We start from the raw sequence: 13334 nt of genomic DNA, 5'->3' as shown, positions 1-13334 counted from the left end.
CGCAGGAGCGAGCACCGTTTCAGCCCTGGTGCAGGGAGGCACTGCTAGCGATGGGGAGGGGGGGGGGGGACAATTTCTGCTTTAGCTGACGCTTCTGATGGCTCTTTAACGCACACACACGCACGGGAAACGGCAGGAACGGGAAAAGCACGAGAAGTTTTGGCACCGATGACAGCGGGCCTGGAGGCCACCTGTGCTGCCCGAGCGGTGCCGGGGACGCGGCCCGGCCCGGGGGCCGCCCGCCGCTGCTGCCCCTCGAACCGGCGCCGGAGCGGGGAGGAGAGGAGCGGAAAGCCGCCGCGGCGCCTCCTTCCCCCCCGGCCGGGTCACCGCGGCCGCAGGCGGGTGTCGCGCAGAGGGCGCCGCCGCCGGGGCCGAGCCGCCGGGGCCGCACGCAGAGCCGCCGCGCGGGGCCGGGGCGCGGGGCGCCGTCCCGTCCCACCCCGCTCCGCCCCGCCCCGCCCCGCCCCGCCCCGCGGAGGCCCCGCGCGCCGCCCGCACCACGCGCCGGCTCGGGGCGCCGCCGCTCCGCCGCCCGCCGCCGCAGGGGCCCCGGCGCCCGCCCCGCTCCGCCCCGCCGCGGCCGCCTCGCCGGGCAGCGCCGCCCGCCCCGCACATGCGGCCGCCCCCGCCGCCGCGCCGCGCACCGCCGCAGCCCGCTGAGCGCGGCCCCATGCCGCGGGGCCGCCGCCCGCCGCGGGGCTCTCCCGGCGGCCGGCGCCGGGGCAACTTCCAGGCAAGTTTCCGGGGAACTTCGGGGGGTTTTTCCCCTGCGGGAGCAGCGCGGGGGGCGCCGCGGGGAGGCAGAGCCGGGTCCCCGCCGCCCTGCCCCGGGCCGGCTGCGCCGGGTCGCGCGGGTCCGCGCACGGCCGCAGCAACAGGTCTTATCCCGCAGCGGGGAGGGGAGGGCGGGAGCGTCCCCCGCGCTGTCATTGCTCCCGGAACCGGGCTTCCCTCGCTCTCCCTCTCTCTCCGGCTTCCTCCCGTGCGAGGCGGCTCCCTCGGCCCGTCCTCGCCTGGGCTGCGCGGCTCCGTCCCTCCCTCCCCGGCTCCCGCTCCCCGAGGAGCGTCCCTGTCTGCACGGCGCGGCATGGAGGCTCGTGCTTCAAATTTGTTCTCCTTTGCCTGGTCTGAAGGGCTTCGTAGCACTATTTTTAAAATAATTACGGCTGGCCTTTTACACCGATGTATTTACGGACTTCATTAGCAGCCAATGCATAAAGTTAACTCTTCCGGATAGGCAATGTATTGCTGGCGGATTTTTTTCATTGGAAAAGACTTTGGGGGGAGAGAGAGAACATGCATACAATAACTCATCTGTGGCTGTGTAGCTCTTTGCTTTAGTGGCAAAAGGTGTATCTACATAAATAAATTCAAAATGCTTTACTTTTTAAGACGTTTAAAAGATTGTTTAGGGTGTGACTTCTTAAAATTGGATAGCATAAATATATTTCACAGCAAGAAAACAACTGCATTTATTAGTTATAATGAATTTCCAAACATTTTTTTGGGCATTTAAGTTTCCTAGCAAAGTTATTTCAGTTTTGATCCTTATTGGCAGTATAAGGCTGAGCAACAATCCTAAATAAAACAAAAAACCTGAGTAACATTTGTCATAATTCGGTTTGTAGGTTGCTATAACATGCTGAAAAGCATGGCACTGACCAGATCAAGGACAGCAGTATGCAGACCTGAGTGTGTTTTTGTTTCAGAAATGTTGTTCAAGATGATTTTGTTTTCTACTGTACATTGACCTTTATAAGCTTTACTTTGCTTTGGCTGGAAGTTCACTTTGTAAGTAGAAAGCTGAAGTCTGAGGTCCACTGTTACTACCTAAAGGGCTGCGGGAAGACAGCTTGAAGTATTGCAGCACGGTACCCTGACAGGGGTGATGCAGCATCAAAGTGATGTGTCAGAAGATGGGTGAATTCAATTCTGTTTGAAAATACTGTCTTTTTAACTAAGGAAAGATCACTACACTGCAAGGCAGTTTCTTATGGAAGTCTTTCAGGAAAATCACTGTATTCATATTTACCCTGCACTGAAACTTGTTTTACTAGATCTACGGGCAGTAAAAAGCAACAGAGATGTTCCAGGGACTAGAACTGGTGCAAGAGCTGGGGGGAGTCCTGTCTCTTCCCTGCACTGTTGTTATGATCCAGGCACAACTTTGAGTTGTCTGCATCACAGCCCGTATCAGGACTCCTTGCAGGAGCTCTGATTACATCAGAGATGCACTGCAGAATTCAAAATACTGCAGAGGACACTGGAGGGGGGGGGAAACAACCCTTGAAGTAGAATTTTAACACGTTACTCGTGATTTCTATTTCTTTCCTTCAGAAGGACATCTTTAATAATTCTTTCCCCACTGTCTAGTAGTCTGGCACTTTTCCTGAATTTCCACTGAAAGTAAGGGCAGTACAGATCTCTAATTCTGTTTCTTCACCAGACATGATGGATAAGAATATCATCTTGTACAAGAGAGATTCTTGAGATGTCATTTCTTGCTTCACGTGCACGCCATGCCCTTTAGAGTCCCCGACATACTGTAGCCCTTGCTATGGGCCAGTTCTTCAGTATTACTATGGTTGCTAAAAGACAGAACAATGATCAGGATTTTATAATAGAGTCAAAGACAGTTCTTGCCCCATAAGCTTACAAACAAAATAGGACAAGAGGGAAGGAAGCTCAGAGAAACGTGATTTGCCCCAAATTAGCACACATGATGAGCAGGAGTGCTGGTAGGAAGAACAGGGCTTTGCTAACTCCCACGCAAAGGGCAGAAGGGTACCTCAGGCAAGGAACAGACTTGGTAGGATTTTACTGTTGGTCCTTACCCAGAGCGGTTTTATTTGAGGATTTTAATGTTGTAGCACATCCTTAAAGTTCATCTTGTTTAATTGTTGGGAAAATTGTTGCTATAAGCTAACATGCTTGTCCGACTTTACATTCCAAGGCACTGTCTTTAAGCCTGAAGGCATCTCTTATAACTATCCACGCTGTCATCAGTCTGCACTGTATGAGTAAAGCAATTTGCTTCTGGTTTAAGCTCACTAGCAAAAAACCCTTCCATTAATCAGGCATCTCCTGTCTTAAAGCAGTGCTGCTCCTCATTCTGCAGAAGTGCCTTCCAAAGGGAAACAAGAAACATACAGAGAAGTATACTGCTTTATTTTTCTCCTTCCTCCTTTCCTTCGAGTCAGGCCATCTTTTTTATTGTCCTTTATTTTCACTACTTCATCTTTCTGAGATATGATGCTATGTGTATCAGAGGTAAAGGATATGTAAGTTACATGTATATAGCATCAAATATTGTAGTTTCTATGGGGAGTCTGCTGGCTTGCTAGTTCTGATTATGGAAAAAGGACCCATCTTTTATAACTGCAGTCATTCAGTGTGTTACACAGGAGATTAATTTGTCCAGTTTATTGTCTTGCACAGGTTGAGAGGCTGGAAGCAAAGAAAGAGATTCCCATTTTTCACTCTGTTATTTCACAGTTGATGCCTCAGGGTTACAGCGTGTGTCTGACACGCAGAACATTTACATTTCCCTCTCCCCATTTCTTCCCATTGTGCCAACAATGGACATGGTGGGAGATCAAACCAGCTATGGAGAGGAGCTGCCCCTTCATTTTTCCTGGCTGAGATTCAGGGCATAAGTTGTGGTTAACTGGCATCATCCGGTATAGCAGAAGGGAAGATGGTTAACTTACGTCCCATTTACCCACAGTCTTCCCTTAATCATAGTCTTTATTCTCCTTGGGCCAGCTCTACCTCAGACATCATTGAGGCAGAGAGGGGAAAAAGCTTGTTTCTAAATAAAACAAGTTACTCTAAGGAAAAGAGCCCTACATAAACATACATCAGGGAGCCCCATTTTCCCACCTCTTACATAGCTTAAACTCCCAGTGGCATTATTTCTACAGATAACATAGCCAGCATCCTGGGAATGCTTTAATAGGAGCCTGGCTGCGAGCTCATTAGGAATACTCCATGTGATGGGACTGGCTGCCAGGGTAACTGCCAGCCTAACTGCTCTTTACTTCTTCTGTTCAACATGCTCTAGCTATCACTATCTTAACCGGCTATCATTCTCCTCAGATTTGTTCACATATCTGAGTTCTTCAGCTTTACCAGTAGGCAATGGCAGAGTGCCACCATTTGTCGTGAAGCTCCACTGATAATCCCAGCATTGGCTAGAATTTCCTAGAATGTGGCTTTTTAATACCATTATGTTTCGCATTAACGTTCTTTCAGAAAACAAGACTTTCAGATCAGCGGGCCTTTGCTCAGTTTATTGCCTTTATTGGGACAAGACATACGGAAATTGATGGGAGGTCTGAGTGCAGGCCCGCACGTTTTTGTCATTGCACTCTGTTGGTTTGGAATTGCCCACCCCGTGCTGCAAGGATTTCCAGACTCTTAACTCCGGAGCAAGAAAAGAGCAACTCAGCTCTGTGAGCAAGTACATAGCGATAAGGCACTGAGAGTTAAACATGCAGATGATTTTGGCATAGGGAACAGACTACTCCCCAAGTAGCTGCTCTAAAAATCACTGGCAACAGCAATAGAGGTCCCACTTTGGGACAGAAGCAAGATGACACAGCTTACCTCTTTGCTTACCTCAGGACAGAAAACAGTTCCTTAGCACTTGGGCCATCTGAATTAAGCCTTGTCCATTCTTGCATTTTCCAGTAGGCTTTCTTCGTCCCACCACACGCCCTAGAGGTAAGTAAACACATGATTCCCTTGTGTACTAAAGAGTCTTACAGGAGAGGAACCATGAGATATCACTCCACACAAAGCTCACCGGTGCCACCTGTTTGTAAGGGCAGGAAAGTAACTGACCTTTTTAGAGTATTCCCTCTGTGAAGTTTCAGAGCAGGACTGAGAGAATATTTTATTGAAGGCAGCATTTTAAGTCCCATTGCAGCAAAGATGGCCTGCTGCACTTAAATTGAAGTGCAGCCATGTTTTAAGTATTTTACTGTTGCATATTCATTGATTTTTTTTTTTTGTCTGCAATAGGTATGTAACACAATTGATGTGGTTTATAAACCCCAGCTTCTGCAAACGACAGTTCTGCGTTTAAGGAAGTTGCCCTAGTGGGGGCATATATCCCCCAGGGCGCCTATCAGACAGGAGGTAAGTACAGCCAGGAAGAGAACAAACTGTGTACTGCTATTGAAGTCAGTGAAGTGTAATATTTGTGCTTATTCACTTTTCTGTGAACTTGAAACTAGAAAGTCAGAATATTTTCATATTTATTTATTGTGCATCTTCTTGATAAATACTCTTATCAATAAATGAAGCTCAGTAGTTCCACGCTCTAAGCTATAGCAGACCACACGGATGAAAGCTCTGGAACCAGCACTGTGTAACTCCCCCATGCAGGGGCTGACTTCCAGGCTGACTTCTCAAATTCATTGAGCTAGGGAGAGAAGAAGTTCAACATTGCCAGTACCTGCCTTTTGTACCCATTTGAAGTCTGTGATTGCTTCATTTCACAGACCTTGACCTAGTGCTGTGTGAGCAGAATTTGAACCTGGTTTGCAAAGTCATGTCTTAAAAATTTGTTTAGTTTTCTATAATGACAGAGAGTCATCTTTGCTCTCAGTTACTATTCAATACATCAGTAGCACAGAGGCCTGTTACTGTGTATTATCGATTATAATTGAAATAATATTGCAATGTTTGTGTAGAAATCAGGTATTTCTTAACAGTCTTTTGTAAATGAGTCTGTAACAAGGAGATGCTATGCCATTAAATGTAGATACATTAAATGTATACACAGACATTTTATGTGATCATCAATGCAAGTGGGTTTTTTCCCCAAGTTGTTTCCATATGGCTTTTTATAAATTAGTCTTGTAGTAACTGTTTTTAAAAGTGTATATTTAGCGAATTATAACATAACTGATTTCTGACTATTTCTGTATAGTTAATGGGTACTAAAATACTTAATTTTATATATAATAGTTGAATAGAAAGATTTCATTTCCTTTTCCACAAAGCACACTTGAGTTCTGTATTTTTATGTGATACAAGCTTAATTTTTACACTTTGCTTCTGAACCAGGAGAACCCTGCCACATGCATATCATTATTTTCTCTGATCAACCTCTCTGTACCCACTGGAAACCAAGACCTCTGCATTTGAGATAGGAGAAGCCTCCCAAAGTGACAAACATGCCAAGTAGAGCTCCTGGATGAGGGAACAGCCCTTGCCAGTCAGTTCTACCCAACAGGACCAAACCAGCTTTACTGACCATATTCAGCCACTACTGTTTGCCTTCCAGTTATCTCACCAACCTGAAATACTTTCAAGCTTCAATCACTACTTTTCTTCCAAAGCTGAAAAGGCCAAACACTCAGTAAACCGAAATATCTGTTCTTTGTTCCAGAAGACACTTGCAGAAGTGGCAAAGTGATGTGAAGTTAGCTTCCAAGATGACTCTTCTACCGGGAGAAAATTCCGATTATGACTATAGTGCCCTGAGCTGTGCTTCAGATACTTCCTTCAACCACACGTTCTTTCCAGAAACAGAAACCCTTAAGGGAGTCTTTTACCAAAGAGCCAGACTAATTCACCCTGAAGAGGATCTCCTGAAAGGCATTCACTCGGATGATCGGAAGCATCATATTATAATAAATGTAGGGGGCATTAAGTATTTGCTCCCATGGACCACGCTTGATGAATTCCCATTGACACGTCTGGGCCAACTGAAATTCTGTAACAATTTTGATGACATTCTAAACATCTGTGATGATTATGATGTGACATGTAATGAATTCTTTTTCGACCGCAACCCAGGAGCATTCAGGACAATCCTGACCTTTTTGCGCGTTGGAAAACTTCGGCTCTTGCGTGAGATGTGTGCACTGTCCTTCCAGGAGGAGCTGCTCTACTGGGGAATTGAGGAAGACAACTTGGACTGGTGTTGTAAAAGGAGATACCTGCAAAAAATGGAGGAGCTTACAGAAATAAATGAAAGGGAGGATGATCTCCTAGAAAATGAAACTCCAGGTGAAACAGTGGAGGAGACAAAATTTGGCCTGTGCATGAAAAAGTTGCAAGACATGGTGGAAAGGCCCCAGTCTGGCCTCCCTGGGAAAGTGTTTGCTTGTTTGTCTGTTTTATTTGTAACTATTACAGCAGTGAACTTGTCCATCAGCACCATGCCTGACCTAAGGGAGGAGGAGGAAAGGGTAAGTTAGATTTTGGGGATGGAAAATAGTATGTGCTGGGAAAAGCAGAACAAATATAGGGTCTGATTCTGTTGATTTGAACGAGGATTTTGCAGCTGTCCTCACTGGGAACAACACAAAGAATATTGGAAGTCTTACATGACTGTATTCAATTACTTGTAAGAGAATCAACCATATCGAGTGTTCTGTCCAAAGAAAATGTTGTTAGTGTGTGTTCTTCTGTACAACTGCATATTATCTTTTTAAGCTTTGTATTTGCTATTAGAAAGCCTGAAATAACTGAGCAATGTCTTCTGTGGAATAAGTATAGTTATTTCTTAAGTTTTTCATTTAGCTTGTAGTTGCAGTTTGTCAGTGTGTTTTGCCACTACTACAGTTTCAATTCCTTTAGTATCTTTGTTTTTATTAAAAAAAAAAAAACCCTCTCTTCCTATCACTATACCAACTAAAATAGTTATTATCCAAGTGCTGATTACAAACTCCTTCTCTTTCCTGCAGGGTGAGTGTTCCCAGATGTGCTACAATATTTTCATTGTGGAGTCCGTCTGCGTGGCGTGGTTTTCGCTGGAGTTCCTGCTAAGGTTCATCCAGGCAAAGAGCAAGTTTGCCTTTTTGAGGCGGCCCTTAACCCTGATAGACATAATAGCCATTCTGCCGTATTACATCACTTTGCTAGTAGACACCACTTCAGTGGGCTACAAAAAGCCGAGCTCTGGGAGCATCTACCTGGACAAAGTAGGTCTGGTCCTGCGGATACTCCGTGCCTTGAGGATTCTTTACGTCATGCGGCTGGCCCGGCACTCCCTGGGCCTGCAGACGCTGGGGCTCACGGCTCGCAGGTGCACCCGCGAGTTCGGCCTCCTGCTGCTCTTCCTCTGCGTGGCCATTGCACTGTTTGCACCGCTGCTGTACGTCATTGAGAATGAGATGGCGGACTCGCAGGAGTTCACCAGCATCCCTGCGTGCTACTGGTGGGCCGTCATCACCATGACCACAGTAGGCTACGGCGACATGGTTCCCAGGAGCATTCCCGGCCAGGTGGTGGCACTAAGCAGCATCCTGAGCGGCATCCTCCTCATGGCATTCCCAGTCACTTCCATCTTCCACACATTTTCACGCTCCTACATTGAGCTAAAGCAAGAACAGGAAAGAATAATGTACAGGAGAGCACAATTCTTATTAAAAACAAAGTCGCAGATAAGCAATGCATCCCAGGGGAGTGATATTTTATTCCCCAGCATCTCTTCTGAGACTAGGGACAATGAATGAAATTTAAGTTACTATTTCTCCTGATGTCAAGTAATGTTTTGTTGTATCAGATTCCACCTTTTAATTTGCTTTGGAAGAGTTTTACAAAGGTAACCCTCATAGTAAAACAAAGAAAAGGGGCTATTAAGTAGGAACCGATTTCCTCACACCCCGACCCCCTAAAGCAAAATGTATAGTTAGGACAGCTCTCTCTATGAGATCATAGAGCGGGATTTCGAGACTTAAAAGTTCTCTGGCAAAAATAAGAACAACATATAATTATGTACTTGACAGGCTGTGTTGTCATTTGTAATACACATCTTTCAACCAAATCAGAATGTATATAATCATTAAACTGTCCCTTTTTTTGTTCTTATATATAAATAATGTAAATAGAACAAAAGCAATGGCTAAATTCTCTCCAAGTATAATGCCATTGAGGATAATGGAAATAGCCCCATATATTTGTCCTATTGTGCTCTTAAAAAGCATTAAGCAAGATTTGTCATTCACAAAGGCAAATGTATCTTTCTTTGTAAGTCAGCCATAAACATAATAGAAAAAAAGAACTGAGCTGTTTCTATCACAAGTCAACCTTGCTAAAGATGTAAATAGTCATAGCTCACCAGCTTCAAAATTTAGATGAAGTTATGGTGTTGATCCTATGTCATTGAATACAGTATTCCCAGGAACAAAGTCTTTGAGTTTTGTATCATTTAATATTGTTATCGAGGGGTGACTAGCTGCAAATCAAATGAAATATGCCTGATAAGATGCCAGTCGTTCCCTACCATCTGTTGCCATGTTTTTTTGCTTTACCTCAGATAGAAACAGAATTAAAAGAGGACTGTTTCCAGGGGACACCCTACCATTACTTGGCAAATCGGTGCTGCAGCTACCCATTCACATTCAGCATTTCGTTCCTTAAAGGAGCAAAAAATACATGGTCGTGGGAAGCTGCCAATGATGAAAAAAGAAAATATCATTTGAGTCATGGGGTGGGGGGATTGACAGCTTTACACTTTACTGTCCTCAATCATAACTTAACTAACTGTACCTTTACCATTACTACAGACATCATAGCAACTGATAAAATTTAGAATAGGATACAATTAAGTGCACAAAACACAAGTCTGTATTCTTCAGCCACACATGTCTTGGTCCAGGTTCCCCTGCTGAAGTCCGTGGGAGTGCACGGGTGAGCGAGACACTCAGGTTTGGCACCTGTTTCTATGGAGATTAATGACAGACCTCCCATTTAGTTTAGAGGGAATGAGATTGGGTTGCATAACTGCTCCAGAGACAAAATTCCAGAAACTTAACAGAAAAATCAGATCCATTTGTTTGACTGCATGTGTTCGCAGAGGTAAAGAAAACCTAAATTTGAGTTTCACTTTTTTTTTTTTTTAAAGTAGATTTTACTCATCATTAACTCTTAAGAGCTAGGAAAACACTGGAGTTTCCATCACATTTACCAATGCTCTAATTTGCAGAATTACTATTGTTCACTGGCATTTCTTGAGCAGGTTGCTAGAAATGCCAGAATGTGTGATGGTTCTGTGCTTTATATTTTTAGAAGAGATGGGATTAGTTCATCAACCTATGCTATATGGCCAAGCCCATGTTATACTGATTTTCTTTTCAAATGTCTTTAAAATAACATTTGAAGATATTTTGGTATGCTTATTCTTAACGAATAACTCCAAAACTTTTTAAAATGAGTCTTCACCCCATCATAAGTAAAGAGGCCTATGGAACATTAGTGCAGAGAGTTAAAATATCTAGGCTGAGCTCTTGGCAATTAATTACATGCCAGAACTAGGAATGTAACCAGCTTTTCACTCTCCTTCTTCAGCTTTAATTAGAGTTGGATAAAAAACAGGAACATTGTGACAAAAAAGGGACGCATTTTTCATCCAAAATTTTCTAATTTCAAAAATGTTTGATCATCTGCAGCATTGGCTTCGACACAAGTACTACGCATACATCTACCTTTGTGTCAGCATTCATTATAAAAAGAACTGGTAATTGCATTAGTCCTGTGATCAACAGTGAGTTATATAAGAATATTTTTGACAGGTTGGGCCATAAATGAGAAACTATAAGGAGAAATGAAGGGTTACCAAACCTAATATTATTTCCATTTTATGCTAGGTAATGAATGCTGAAGATTTGGCCATTTTCTCAATGTCTTTTTGTCGCTTATTTATATATATATATATATATATATATATATATATATATATATATATATATATATATTCCTAAAACTATAGTTTGATTCTGCAGTCTTTGTCCAGAAAAAAAAAAAAATCACTCTGAAGCTGGGTGTTGGTTGAGCCCTGAAAGCATTTTGCCTAGTGGGAGCTCTGCCCAAGTCAGGAACAAATAAGCCTTTCAGGACTTACCCCTTTGTAATTTTGTACTTGGCAACACATCACTTGTTAGAATATCAACATGTTTTACTATGAATCATTGTAACAAACTTTCTTATATTTTACATGAGGTGATACATACTGTAGTCCTAATGCTAAAAAAAATCCAGCTATACGTCTTAAGAGCACATTAGTGTGAAACCCACATGCTGTGTTCCAGCCTCTACTGTGAAGGCTGAAGGTTTAAGATGATTATGTCTCTTTACAGTACATTATCTCAAATTTTAGTCAAATTCGTGAAAATTATGGATTGATTCAAAAGCTGACTGTTTCCACTGACATAGCTGACAGCTACCAAGTCAGCTATCATTCCTTTCTTGTTTTTTTGCATTTTAACAGCATGTGCAGTCAACGAGAAAGTTCCAATAAAAACACTTTGTGCTTTTATAAAGTCAAAGGAATTGTTTGAATTGCCACCGCTACGAAGTGGTGCATGTTTCCAACAGAGACAGGCTTGCACTGCTCTTTATATTATCCTGCGTATACTGCAGTAATATGTATAGTATGAAATCAAACAGCAGTAGCTGTATTAATTTTTATTAATAAAGTTTTAGGCCTTTCATTTTCATGTGCTTCTTATGGCATAGAAAGACTGTCACCATGTTATAGGCATGCTTGACAACCTGGGGTCAATATGAGAAGTGACCAGCAGCTGAGGGAGAATTTGGCTATGAGCATCACTAGCTGAAGCAGACTGGCTGTGAAAGAAAGCATTTATTAGGAAATAAAATTATCTAAGTATCCCCACTTCCTCAAAAATGGTAACAAAAGCAACAAAAATCACTTGAGTGTAACACTGGCAAATCGCAAAGACAGACCCACAAGGCTTCTCTAGCTTTACATTGGAGAACATCATTTACAAGGTGAGTTGGAGTAATCTGAGATTTGTATTACATGACCATTCATTACAGGTCAAGGTCTTAGAGAAATTTTTCTTCAGGGAATATATAGGAGTTGTCTCCATCTGTCCCTTTATATTTTTTCCACTGTAATTCAGTACTCCAGTTTTTCACAGTCAGGAGCTTTATTTGTGTCAGTGAATAGTCAGAGGCTTTAGCAGTGTCCAATTAAACAAAAAAAGAAATTATGCAGAACTGAATCATGGATTTACACGTCATCAGATACATGTGTCTGGGAAGGAAAACTGGCATGTTCCATACATTCATGACTTGTGTGGGTAGAGTTTAACCGAGTATTCAGGCTGATGCAAACGCAAAAACTGTTGCAGTAGAAGGCACTCGTTCCTACTGCTGTAGTTCTCTTCTGTGATTAAAAACAAGCTTTCATAGGAATCTCTCTGTAATTAGGACCTTCCCACTCAAACAATCTTCACCCTTTAGGCTACAGAGCAAGACCCAGAGTCACTGTAATTAATATTAGGTACTTACCAAAGTGCCTGAAGTAGCCATCTAGTTGTCAAAAGATCTGAATCACCACTGGGAGAATCTATTCTTCTTTCTCTCTCATTTCCCCCACTCCCCCATTTTTTAGAGGGAGCCTAGAATGAATTACATCCTTAATTCAGGTGTCTTATTAAAAGTCCATTGTTAGGTTAGACGAATCACAGCCATATTCTTCAATTGCACAGAACCACCAACATCTGCCACCATTAACTCCATCATTTGGCCTTTCCACATCTCATTCACTGCATAGGGGACTGAGGAATATGAAGCAGCACAAAGAATCCTGATGCAAGGTCCAGAGAGGCCAGCTTGGTCTTGATCAGGGTCACCAGCTCACACCCAACCAAATAATAGCTGTGTTCTGCACAATTACTGAATATTTTTTGCTTAGATAAGAAAAAATACTAGAAAGTTAAAACAAGAGGAAAGCAACAGATATTTCGTACAACAAAGCTATGAAACGTCATATCCCACTCTTGGCTTTGCAGCAGGATGAAAATTAGACTAGATACTCCTAAATCCATACAGATTTAATTCTGTTTAATCAGAAATTAAATTTAAAAGTGACAAATGTGACTTTGAAGACCAGGACACCAGTCTCTGCTCATACATCAGTCAGTGATACTAGCCAGCTGACCTGAGCAGTTGACTCTGGCCCAGGCGTCGGAGTTCACTCATCATTTTCATTTACATCAGAAGTTGCTACAATATTATATAGCCTGTCTTGTTCTGCTGTTAATAGCTGCTGTTGGCTTCCTCATTAGAGATTTTACGGCAACTTTAGTATCTATTTATCCAAGAGATGACATGGGTACCAAAAGCACAGGAAAAAAAATGTTGCCTAAAGTACAATGCGGATTGCCTGGTGAAATGGTGGAGCGGTGCTGTCCCATAGGCCATTCTGAGATCACAAGAGTGCAACCTACAGAAACCAGATGGATTGAAGGCAACCAGATGGGATGAAGGGCACCCTCCCATGACCAAAAGTAGTCTTCAAAAGTTCTATTGCTAAAATGGAAAAAGCTTAACACTAGATTTAC

At 43.2% G+C, this 13334-nt stretch overlaps 1 protein-coding gene across 2 annotated transcripts; it reads left to right on the top strand.

Moving 5' to 3' along the window:
- The first annotated feature begins 467 nt into the window (after positions 1-467).
- KCNG1 (potassium voltage-gated channel modifier subfamily G member 1) lies at positions 468-9152 on the top strand. 2 transcript variants are annotated; one of them, XM_064521519.1, is made up of 4 exons: positions 468-736; positions 5029-5145; positions 6404-7208; positions 7707-9152. In XM_064521519.1, the coding sequence occupies exons 3-4, from the start codon at positions 6450-6452 to the stop codon at positions 8475-8477; spliced, it is 1530 nt and encodes a 509-aa protein (XP_064377589.1). In that variant the 5' UTR covers positions 468-736; positions 5029-5145; positions 6404-6449; the 3' UTR covers positions 8478-9152. The 2 variants fall into 2 exon arrangements, with proteins under 2 accessions (XP_064377589.1, XP_064377588.1); XM_064521518.1 differs by having other exon boundaries at positions 6079-7208.
- Positions 9153-13334: the final 4182 nt, after the last annotated feature.

The sequence above is a fragment of the Dromaius novaehollandiae genome, chromosome 16, assembly GCF_036370855.1.
Source record: "Dromaius novaehollandiae isolate bDroNov1 chromosome 16, bDroNov1.hap1, whole genome shotgun sequence".
In the NCBI taxonomy this organism is placed as follows: Eukaryota; Metazoa; Chordata; class Aves; order Casuariiformes; family Dromaiidae; genus Dromaius; species Dromaius novaehollandiae.
The sequence above is the reverse complement of the archived record's forward strand: the minus strand, read 5'-3'. Positions and strand labels throughout refer to the sequence as shown.

Excerpts from the sequence above, each read along its gene's own strand:
- KCNG1 (XM_064521519.1), top strand. The coding sequence starts at position 6,450 with ATGACTCTTCTACCGGGAGAAAATTCCGATTATGACTATAGTGCCCTG. Across the intron at positions 7,209-7,706 it reads TAAGGGAGGAGGAGGAAAGG|GGTGAGTGTTCCCAGATGTG; the intron begins GTAAGTTAGATT and ends TCTTTCCTGCAG.